At 29.0% G+C, this 12,216-nt stretch overlaps 1 protein-coding gene across 1 annotated transcript; it reads right to left on the bottom strand.

Annotated features, from left to right (window-relative positions):
- Positions 1–206: 206 nt before the first annotated feature.
- On the bottom strand, positions 207–11,061 carry LOC129972644 (MAM domain-containing protein 2-like). The gene is made up of 4 exons (XM_056086856.1): positions 10,927–11,061; positions 8,240–8,353; positions 6,096–6,346; positions 207–404 (listed from the first exon to the last, which is right to left on the bottom strand). Exons 1-4 carry the CDS (start codon positions 10,976–10,978, stop codon positions 315–317), a joined length of 507 nt encoding a protein of 168 aa, XP_055942831.1. The 5' UTR covers positions 10,979–11,061; the 3' UTR covers positions 207–314.
- Between the last annotated feature and the right edge of the window lie 1,155 nt (positions 11,062–12,216).

Raw genomic sequence — 12,216 nt, 5'->3', positions numbered from 1 at the left:
AACTTCTTGAATTCATTAGAAATTATAAAATTTATTTTTACTGATTGATCACAGTTATACCGCCACTCATCCATCATAGAAAAATTTTGTAAGTGATTATTTCATCAATATCCCATCCTTGTTAATCTCTTTTGTAGGTATTTGTTACCGACTATATTCAGAAATTTAAGAAAAAAGCAAGAAAATCAAGAAAATGGAGAAAAAAATTATTTTAAAATTCCTTTATAATGAATACAAATGCATTAATTTTTGTAGAAATTAAGAAAGGAAGGCTCGTGCTTCTTCTTCTTCTTCAGTTTGAAACTTGAATTCCATCAACACTTGCTAATTCTCAAAACTACATTATCTACTGCGACAGTACTCTCTGCATCTATGGAAGGATCAAACTTTGCTGTGAAGAAAAACTGAAACGAAAATGCAGTGTCAGATAAAGCTGCATTCATACAAAAACTGGTACAAATAATAAAAATATATAAGTTGTTTGTAAAACTCATAAGTATACAAATGTATGAAAATAATTTATAATCAAAAATTAAGATGTCGCAGCAAACTGAAATTTTAATTTAATTTATAATATATTTTAATTTTTAATGGCTGATTAGTGTTTTTTTTTTAAATTTATGACAGTTATTGGGATTTAATTATTTTTCCCATGAACAAGAAGAAAATATGTAATCGTAAAAAAATTCGAATTCGAAATTTTAATTTATCTCCATATTTCAGAGCTCTCAGAGTCTGAAAAACACATTTTTGGAATTATATCTTTTTGACTGTGAACAGAATAACTCAAAAAATGCTTCGAAATATTGTGATGCGTTTATTTAGTCAACATAGAGGTTAGAGACAATATGAAAGGAGGAGATGTTTACATTTAACTAAAGGTGAACTCGGAGTTTTTGCAGATTTCAGCGTAAAAACAGGAGATAATGCAAAACATTGTTGAAAAAGATACTTATTCACAATAAAACACTTTAGAGCAATTTTTATTTACTATAAGAAGCCTAAACATCAAATTATGATGAATAAATAGATGATTTCTGTTCTTAAAATTTGGTACTGCAGTTTTTTATAAAAAAATAATAACTTTTATGTTAAAACACTTCTTTTTTTTATTTGTTATTGAATTTTTTGATAACATTTTGAGATTAACAACGATAGATAATCTCGGTCACATTTAATGATATTATATAAAATATTTCTCAGGCCAATTCTGAAAACTTTTTTTGCCACTTCGAATATGCATGCAATTGCGATTAAAATAAATTGCTTTGCAATTTCGAATTAAAATAAAATAGCACGATCAGAAATGATGCGATACTCGCATGTGTAAAAAAAATTGAACGAAAAGGTATCTAATGGGGCGGAAATGAAGGTTAAAAAAATAACGAAGGATTCCGGCAATGCGCTCATCTACATCTCACCCCTTAGAGAGGTAAAATCATTGAAAAATGGCAGTCTTGAAGTGCTGAAACGAACAATAGCCGGATAAAATTTTATTTATGGTCTGCATGAAATTTTTTTCAATTTCTATGAAATTTTGAACAAAATTCATTCCTGGTAGTCCAAGACAGGGGAACTACGAAATGTAAAGAGCTGCATGAATAAATTTGGTACACAATTTAGCATCTAAATCATAAATATATATCCAATTTTGAATCAACTCATCAAAGGATTGACCATATGCTGTTTCTATTTTCGCATGCATATAAACGCAATAATTTAAAAATGCATCAACTTTGTGAATGAAATTAGAATACAATTTCCAGCATCAAATTTGTAAATGAAATTAGAATACAATTTCTAACATCAAATTTGTAAATGAAATTAGAATACAATTTCTAGCATCAAATTTGTAAATGCTTATCAAATATTCGTCAAAGAGCTGACTGTCTGTCGATTTGTACATTTGCACGCACAAAAATATAATAAGACAAAAATGCAATGGCTTAGATTTAAAATATTTGATATATCATCTTATCACTACAATTGTATGCCAAAATTTTGATTTCAAAATCAGTTGAAAGAAAAAGTCGTTCAAAGTGCTTATTCTGCTTTCTTTGCTGTATTACGAAGCTCATGTGTGAGACTTTGAAAATAAAAATCTGAACAGTTGTAGCATTCTCAACCTCGTCAAAGGTCCTCATTTTTATATAGGAAAAATAATACTTTTATTAGATAATAAGCGTGAGGGTTTCGGACAGAATACTCCCACTGATATTTTTTTTTGTTTTCAGTGCACTGACGTCAAGTGCAATACGCATTTGGCATCCATATTTTGATTTTTTTAAGAACTGCTTTTATGATGCACTAATTACAAGCATGCGTCTTAAAGCTTGTTGAAATTTTTTTTATTATTATTTATCTTTTATCTTTAATACATTTCATTATACATCATTACGATTATCGTAGATTCTCGTAATATTTTTTTTTCTTCAAAATTACTACCATAAAACATTTCTCCCATTGAATGACAACTGAATGAAACTAAACGACCAACTGATAATTAGGGAAAATGCATAAATATCGACAATTTCTGTACCTTACATTTTAAAAAGAGAAAAAAACAAAACATATAATATATTTGTATTATAATATACTGAAAAAACATGTTTTGTAATACATTTTTCATTAAAAATGTATTCCAAAATTATATCATTACGAACTTGATATCAGCCCAGTGAAATAAGCCGTATAAATATACAACAGGATCCAGACCAGGGCCATTTTATTAAGCCTGGGGTTTTTATATTTAAAAGTGCCAATGAAATGATAAAATATATTATTTTTATTTCATGTGTTTTACATTTATTATACAAAATGCAGATTCTAATCGTGGTCATTTAGTCAATTTCTTATCCTTTAAAGAAATGTAAATAGTTTTCAGTTAGAAAAATCTTTTAAATGACATAAAGAATTATGTTTTATGTTACATGAGTCTAACTACGAGATCTAAATTTTTATACAAGTCCTAGGTTTTATTGGTTATTTTTAATTAAATATTTTTTAACATTTTAAATATTAAGTTCCAGTCTTTTATGCCTGAAACTGGCCGAGTTATGAAGAAACAAGTTTTGTCGATCTTTTGTAGGAAAAACTAGCAATACCTATGCCCCCCCCCCTTCCTCCCACTGCAGAAAGAACATTCTGATTTACAGGATTCGATGTTGTTAGCTTTCTTCTTGTAAATATTTCTTGCAAACAAATCTCTTTTCTTTCTCCCACTTGTTTTATACTGGCTCATTTACAAAGAGAAATAAATGAGTTTCGTACTCAACCCAAGTTTCTAAGCTTTGAATTTCATTATTACAAATCAATTGCTGGAAGATCTATCTCGAGATCTTCACTGGAATTGTCTAAAATCATCTAAAATAATGATATACAAAGCTTCAATCCTAGTCCAGCTTAAGTGACAAAAGAAAGAAACCTTTTTTAATTAAAAATTTAGAAGATCAAAAACTTTTTGCTAATTCATATAGTCAGAATCCGTATAAAAAAATTAAACTTCTTAATTTTACATTTATCAAAGTAAACATAAAATATATTTTTTATTGTTTTAAGCATTTTTCCAATTGGAATTATACGATTGCATCTAAGATCTAAAAATTTTCGATTGGTTCACAATTGGAATGGGCAACCAATATATTTTAGTAAAAAGCATTTTAAATTTAAGAAAAACGAGAAATAAACCACAGTACTAGAAAGAAAGCCAAAGAAAACTATAGATTGCAGTATGATTACAAAAAATTTATAATACTCTTGCATCAAATTTAAGAAACGTTAAAAGTAGAATCAAATTTCTGCGAATCTATGTAGTTGCAAGAATTTATATAGAAGAAATTGTTTCTCATGGACTGGATAAGTACAGTACCAACAAGTTGAAAGAACTGCAGAAACAACCTTCTGATGAAATTTTAGCAGTAAATTCTCATAAAAAAGACAATATAAAAATTAATTTTTTCATTATAACTGTTGTAATTTCGGTTTACTTTTTTAGCTTTAGTATTGAGGAGCATATATCTATATTATTTAATAGCATGAGAGGCATTTAATTCTGTTAATTTAAGCCATTTTTTCATATCCCTAAACTCTTGTCTTATCAAATTCTTCAAGTGAACTTAATAATTCTTATCTCATTAAACATAGTTTTTTTTTTATTATTAACACTACAAATACAAAACATTTTCTTCCGAGAATGGAGCACCTCAAGCATGGTAATGAAAAGGTGTCTGACTGTATATGTTGGTTTACATTTCCAATAAGATTTAGAAATGGTAGCAAGGCTAATAGGGGTCTACGCATAGGCCGTCGTTCAAGTTGTAGTTCTTGTTTTGTTATCACCAGCTATCTTGTCATTCAGATGCACAGAATTACACCTAGGCTTGATAATTCTATTACAATTATCAAGATAAATCATCTGAAGCTATTTATAGAGTTCCGAATATTTTTCTATCTTTTTCATACATACATATATAAGAACTGCAATAACCTGATTTTTTTTTCTTTTGTTACTAAACAGACATTTAAACAGATTCTCACAAATTTTAGTCCAGTTGAATTATACTTTTTCCTGGAAAAAATATACATAACGAGCAATTTTATTAGCTTAAGTTGTTGAATTGTCTATCCGAAACAGACCTCTAAGTTTGCACTCAGAAATGAAGGAGAAATTTTTAACTCCGATTTTTCAAGTTTAAATAAAAAGCTATCATCTTTAGAAAAAAGCATTAAATTATAATGACATAGGTATTTTTTAAAAAATTATAAAATGGGCTATAGAATGTGATAACTTAATTAGATACGGGGTAAATTTTAAAAAGTGTTAATTTGGAAAAATGTTTTTCATTTTTTAAAAATTTAACCGAAATATTCGAAATTCCGTTTGAGTCTGTATTACCTAGAAGGAAATGTGAAAATTTCAGAGCGATGCCTGCATTATGTTTTGAAAAATTCTACTTTATCGAAAAAAAAGAAAACTTTTAAAGTAATTTCCTATTCTGAAAATCTTATTATAAAATTATCTTGTAGAGATTTCGAATTATATCATAATGGTCAATTTTCAAAAAAGGAAAGGCGGAGAAATTAAAATTAAAAAGAAAAATATTATTTTGTGGCGATCGATTCTCAAAAACGTTAAAAAATAACGTTTGCGAACGTAACTTATCGGGAAAATATTCATGCATGAAAACTGAGACAAAATGTTAATTTCAAATTTAATTTTCATCGCTTCTTTTTGAAACCAACCGCTATGATACCATTTAAAATTGTGGAACACTTTTAAAATAAGATTTGTTTTGGTAAACGAATTCTATCTGATGTAAAAGTTTTTACAGGCATTGTTCAAGGACCTTTTTTCGATAAAAATTGAATTTTCTCAAAAAGTTATGCAAATATCGGCTTGAAATTCTTATTAGGTAACATAAACTTGAATGGAATTTCGAATATTTCGCTTAGACCTTTTTTAATAAAAACATTTTTAATCAGTATTTCCTTAAAAATACTCCTCATCTAATTATGCTATCATTACATTCTATAGGGTAGGTCTTTTAAATTCCTACTTTTTAACTAAACTTTTTCTTTAAGTTAATAGATCAATGAGCAGTAAAATAAATTGAAATAATTTTGCGAGTGAATTAAGCCTATGCTTATAGATTGCATGAATATTGTACCAATCCCTTTGATTTTTGTTGTTCACCCGCTCTTCTCCCAATTTTTTGAGCACAAAATTTCCATATTAAACATGATTCGATACTAGAACAAATATATAATTATTAGTCTGTGGTTAGAAGTAGGAATAATTAAAAGAATATAATCTGGAGTATTAAAATATAGTTCATGTAAAAGTTAAGAATTTTAAGTGAGATGAAAATGGCCACCGAAGAAAATTTATAGAATTGCAAATAAGTTTCTCGGAGCTCTATAATTTCTCTTCACATGTTCCTTGTATTCTCTACACAGAATTCAAATAGAATGCCTCAATTAGACTCTAGAATTCGGAAAAACAATTTTTTTTTTTACACAGCTTTGTCACATACTACGGAATTTTTTTCTTACAATAATTCTAATTATGCAAAGCATAAATGAGCAATGGTTCTTACCCTTGTATTCTCATCAATTTCTACGTCCACTTGGGCTTTCTGCCATCCAGATTTGTTGCCGCTTCGCAGCCAGATAGTTGATATTCCATAGTCATGTTCCTGTTCAACGGTGAACCCTTTCACGCCGTCGCCACTAGCGTAGTAATCAAAGACGAGGCATCCTGGAGCTTCTTCGTGGTGCTCGAAATATGGAGTTATCATTCTAGCGATATGCTTTTCGGTAGAATTGATTAACACTTGCATATAAGAACCTACATAAAAGATTTTATAGTATGTCGAGTATTCCATAACTATTGGCACTAATTTTAAGGAGTGCTGAAGACTCCTAAAAATTAGATATACTTCAAATAGTATAATGCTGATGGACAATAGAGCTTCACTGCTTGACCATCCATTGTATAACGATTTTTATTAATTTAAATATATTCTATAATCTCCCGAGTTTGCTCTAAGTATTCTGGAACACTTTGTACAGATAATGGATTTAGATAATATTGACCTTCTATTTGAAATCAAAAGAATCTTTACTAGGCATGCCTAATTCAAGATTATCTTTCGCGTATTTGACATGGAGTGGGAGTTTTTACATCGAAACTTTATGATATTCCAAACTGTACGGACGAAAGATGAAATCTTAACTGTTGTTATTACTAATTTCAGATAGTCTAATTGTAGACCACCACCAGGAATCCAAAAACTTCTAAAAACTCACAGTAATAGGAAAGGAGCAATTTCATTTGCTCCGAAGATCTGGAGCACCAGAGAGAAAAGGCTGACTTAATCCCAGTCTTGCTCTTTTTATCTGGGGAAAGCAGAATGGTCTTCAGGCCTTGTATGACCTTACCAGGAGTAACACTCCTAACATACTTCGACCATTGTATCCGGGAAGACCCTTCCACCATGATGAGGCCGCAGTGTAGGACTTTGAAGGAATTGAAGGTCTTTGTGTGATAGATCAAAATTCAGAATAAACGGAATCTTTTGTAAGTGATTTTAACTTATGCATATCGGCGTACTGCCACGTGTTTGTGCTCAAACATGTTTATGATTATTCTATGGTAACTATTGTCATAGACAAACTTCCTGAGTTTGTTTTTCTGTGAATATGCATGCTAATATCCTCAACACTAATATAAATCGAATAGACTAGTTTGCATTTTTTAAAATTCATTTCCACAACTTAAAGGAAATTAATACTTTACTTATAAATTAATAATAGAGATTTACTTTAATAATTATAACATAGAATCTACAGCAGTTAAAATGATTTTCTATCAGGAATCGGGTATCTCCTTTCTTTAATCAGATTTCTTGGAGACAGAAAACAGACTTAATTTCTTAAATGACAATGGCATAGCGATGGAGTTATCATTAATAACCGTAAAAGATAATCCTCAGCCCAATTTAGACCTCTGAATCTTCAATTAATTGTAGATTGGCCATTGCCGGCTCAATCATCAACCCTTTCCGGTAGGAGATAGTCCCATCATCGAAAGTGTGGCATAAAACATAATTATACCATCATCATTGGAAGGGAACTACCTTCTAAAGAAGTCAGAATCTGCTTCTTATTCGGCCACTTCTCATTCCAATGCCTGATTTGTATCCATTTGGGAAAGGGTTATAGATGGTAACTTTACTGGAGAAGCCATCTTTCCAAAGCACGCGAAAGTTCACTGATCGAGGGATAAACTGCTCCGATAAGGGATCAGGACAGACACAGGGAAATCAACTCCAACATCACAAGAAATCATGCGAGTCAAATACTGGCAAGAATGTGATTCCTCGCTTAGCAGCTCAGTTTCTGATTGTAGGACATCTAAATTAAGATTTGAAGCAATTTCAAAATTCAAATGAAACATTTCACTCTAATAATCGAAGGACTTCCACATAGTTTATATAAGACATCAAAAAACGAGAAAAGTTTCATTCTAATCCTTATTGTGCTAACGGATTCTTTATACTTTTGATACTTATTTGTAATTTTTAATTTCATGTGGACTCCTGAATCATTCTTCATATGTTTCTGGGTATTTTTAACGCCTTCTTTTTTTTCAGACCAAAATTGTGTAATCAGAATATATAATAAAAATGTTCTCAGCTACATTAAGAGGATATTTTAAATAATTTTCAAATCATTTTACCTTTACGACCTCCAAGTTCCGTTTCCACTCTTTCCCAGTTTGAAAGTTTTCCTTCTTCATTCGTAAAGCCACAAGTGTCTCTTTCGAAATCACACGAATAAGACTGTTCAGCAACTAGAAATTTTGAAAAGAGGATTAAAACAGGTAAAGACTGGACATTTACAAATTAAATTCACAAACTACATTTCTAGATGGCCTATTCTGTTTCATATATACTGTTCTGTTATCTTACGTATAATTGATAGATCAAGTTAAATATTTATTTATAAAAGAATGATTCTAGTACTGGATTGCAACATTGCTTTGAATTAACTATAAACAAGATAATTCATCTAAACTACAAATAAGTCTATTAATAATAAAAATCTGGGGGGAGGCATTATACCGGCCGTACTGTTCGATCTACAGCTATCAAATATAGAACAATTATACTCTGGTGAATGGAAATGTGCTCCTCAGAACGGTTATTTTGAAATTTGATTAGAATTTTAATTATTTAAAAATTAAGTTGTATTCTATTGTTTTTCGTGAAACTGTCAAAAATATTATTGCACAAAAATGAGTTTTGCATCGTTCCAAAATTTTAAAATATTATCGTTTTAATAATATGAATATAATAATCGTGCAAACTTTTCTTGAATTTCAACAATTTTCAAAAAAAAATTGCTTGATTTTGAATAGCAATAACAACACATTATTTGCTTAGGTTAATAACAATGCATTACATTATTGCTCAGAAATTCAAATCTTTACCATTGCTTCATCAAATATTTAATCACAAGATTTTCTTCCGCTCTTCGAAGCTGAAGAAGAACAATTCTATTTTATATCTGTGTAGTTTAGAATACGAAAGAAAAGTGAAGTTAAAATACAGCGAAATTTAGAAAATATTTGCACTCATATTTCCTTTTTTTAATAGCGCTATGATATTGCCTCCATCAGAAAGGTTCATGTATACAATGAGCGGAACATATGTAAGACAATTAAAGTAACGCAGCTTCAATGTGCTGACAATTTGACGGAATTATGAACAATAAAATTAACTAAATGATTGAACTGGATTTAAATTTAACCAATATCCTTGGCGAGCCAATTGGTTGCCAAATGCGACTAATAAAATAAATTACAAAATGAAAGCTAATAAAGAAATGAAATTTATGTAATAAGTATTTCTGTTTTATTATCCAAACTTAAATAAATTGTAAAAAAGAAATCGAGTAAATTAACTTTTAAAAATTCGTTTCAAAATCTATTTATGAAAATAATATTTTGGCCCTTACTGAAAGCAGTAAAAAATGATTTTTATTTATATCATTTTTTTTATCTTTGATCAACTAAATCGTCCTTCTTCGACATTTTATTCAATTTCTGCATAATTTTCATTTAGAATTTTGGATTAAATTATAATATTTTTTTTTACGAAATAGTGAGGTTTTTTTTTTTTTAATCACATTCACTTAAATGTTTTCGATTTCTTATAAAAATTGGAATTTAGAGTATTTTATACTTAATCCCAAATCTTTAATAGAAACGAGTTATCTGCCTGAATTATGAACAGTAAAAAATTCTTCGTAAGAGAAGGAATGTTATCATCTTTGATCTAAGACAATTTGAATTGAATCCATTAACCATTAAGACTTTCATTGTGGCCATCTAGATATATTTTGCGTTAATTTTTGTTTTTATTTTTTCCTTCCATCTGTGATTATTTCTTTACAAGGTGTTGCTTAATCATAAACTTTATCGAGTCGGTCTCCCACTCTTAGGATTATAAATAACTAGTCACCTTTGGTGATCAGCGACTGTCTCCACAGTCGGGAATATTGGTTCATATTTTATTTAAGTCAAGTCGTTTTAGATATTACTTCATTTCTATGATTCCCTCAAACTGTTAGATTTTAAGCCGTATTATTTTACTTTCATTTGTTCATTTCATAAAGCACATGCACCTTTCCAATGAAGACTAGTCCCATGACATCATAACTCTATTAAAAATATGAATATACGGTTCATCTATCTTCTAAATTTTGTAGTTCCTTTTTATTCGTCTTATAAACTGCAAAGATTTAAATAAAATCCTTCTTTTTAAATCGGCAATTATCGAAGAAAATGAAGACATTAACAATTTGAAGAAACATGAAAACGATTTCAATTTCAATAACAGTTGTTAGAAAATAGGCAAAATAATATTTTTAAAAAATTGCCAAAATTCAAGAAAAATTTATATGACTATTAAACTGCTATAATTAAAAAGACATTTTAAAATGGTGTAAAAATATTTTTGTGCTGTACTATTTTCAGAAGTTACCGTGAAAAACGCCAAAAATTTGCTTAATTTTTAATTAAATTTGCAATTAAAACTTCAAAACAATCGCTCTGAGGTACACATTCCCACCTATAAGGTACATATATGCAACATTTCATATCAGCAAATAGAGTGTCTAACCTTGTACAGCGTCAACACACACATATTTATCCTTATTATTAGCAGATATTTTAATAACCTTCTAATGCATGGGGGAAGGGATGGTTTATGTTTCATTATTAAATTGCTAACACAACGGAGCATCTTTTAATTAATGTAATTTAAAATTAGGTCTATTCATTCAAAATTAAACAAAAATTCATTTATAAAGCGTCAAAAATTAATAAAAAACATCAATACAACAATTCTTAAAATTGCTTACCTATTAAAGTTGCAGTTAGTGAAAAAATCCCAAGAACAATGAACATCTTCATTCTGAGAAAATCGAGAGCAGAAGCCTCCTGGATCAAAGTAGAAATGTTAAAGTAACTCCTTTTATTTGTCAGTGTAATTTTTTCGAGCATTCCAAAGAAACAGATAAGCATGAGATAATGCAGGTGGTAATGCACATTTGAGATGGATTTATTTAGATAAAAAAAAGTTATTAAACGTGTTTTTAATTTTCAATTTAATTTAATTCATGTATTTATTTTTACCGGAATCTTCATTTTAAATTTTTGGTCAAGAATGAATTTATTAATTTGTATAAGAATTATTTTTTGTTGCTCTAATTAGGGCTACTGATCAGAATGCGTAAGATAACTTTCATCTATATTTATAAAAGAAAGTAATTATGTGTGTGTGCGGAGTCCAGACAGATCTATAGTACATTCAGTTATGAAAGTTAGCATACTGATATCTGTATTAATGACTTAATAATCACAAATCCTGAATTTTAAAATTTAATTCAGAAATTTTTTGTTTAATATCTTGAGTTGCTTTGGATTATTTTTCTCACGTATTTGTCAATGGTATTGTTGCTAACTATCGTAGAAAAAAATCGATGCACTTTTACAAGAGTACAAGCTATTGTCATTCGAAAGAAATTTATTTTGCACAAGTTAATGCATTTTGAGAAATTTTTGAAAAATAATCGCATTTTCTAAAAAACTCTAAGAATTAAAAGTAATATTCATGGATACGATATTCTGATTCAATCATCATTTTCAAATTTTTCAGATTATTATTCAAAGATTTCTCTCTAATTTCAAATAAGAGATATCTAAATATTTTTTTAACGCTGATTTTTATTTCAATAATTTTTTCTTTGATGAATTCAAAGATTTTCAACACTGATCCATAGCAGAAAACACAGGTCAGTAGGGTGAAGCTTTATTCTTTTGCTGATTTGGCAAAGAGCCAAGTCAGGAAATGAAGAAAATTATTTTGATATAATTGAAATTCTAATAATGTCGTTTAAAACAACGTCTTTCCGAATATTTTCATTTAATTATGTCGATTTTTATCGTCTGTTCATTAGACAATAACTGTGTCAGAAAAAAAAATAGCAAAATCTCTCTATATGTATACATGGAGGTTATAATTGAAGTGGCCCTATTCAGACTCCTCTAGAACCCGTTCTGCCTATCGAAATATAATGAAATGGTATACACGTTACATGGACCATGGGGAAAAGATCTCTGCAATGAAAAAAATAGTTCAAATTTTGACC

The sequence above is a fragment of the Argiope bruennichi genome, chromosome 6 (genome assembly GCF_947563725.1).
Source record: "Argiope bruennichi chromosome 6, qqArgBrue1.1, whole genome shotgun sequence".
Classification (NCBI taxonomy): Eukaryota; Metazoa; Arthropoda; class Arachnida; order Araneae; family Araneidae; genus Argiope; species Argiope bruennichi.
This window is presented reverse-complemented; position numbering and strand designations above follow the sequence as displayed.

Coding starts and splice junctions, on each gene's coding strand:
- LOC129972644 (XM_056086856.1), bottom strand. CDS start 10,978: ATGAAGATGTTCATTGTTCTTGGGATTTTTTCACTAACTGCAACTTTA. Junction 8,354..10,926: donor ACTAACTGCAACTTTAATAG/GTAAGCAATTTT, acceptor CAAAATTTCTAG/TTGCTGAACAGTCTTATTCG. Junction 405..6,095: donor AAATTGATGAGAATACAAGG/GTAAGAACCATT, acceptor TTTTCGTTTCAG/TTTTTCTTCACAGCAAAGTT.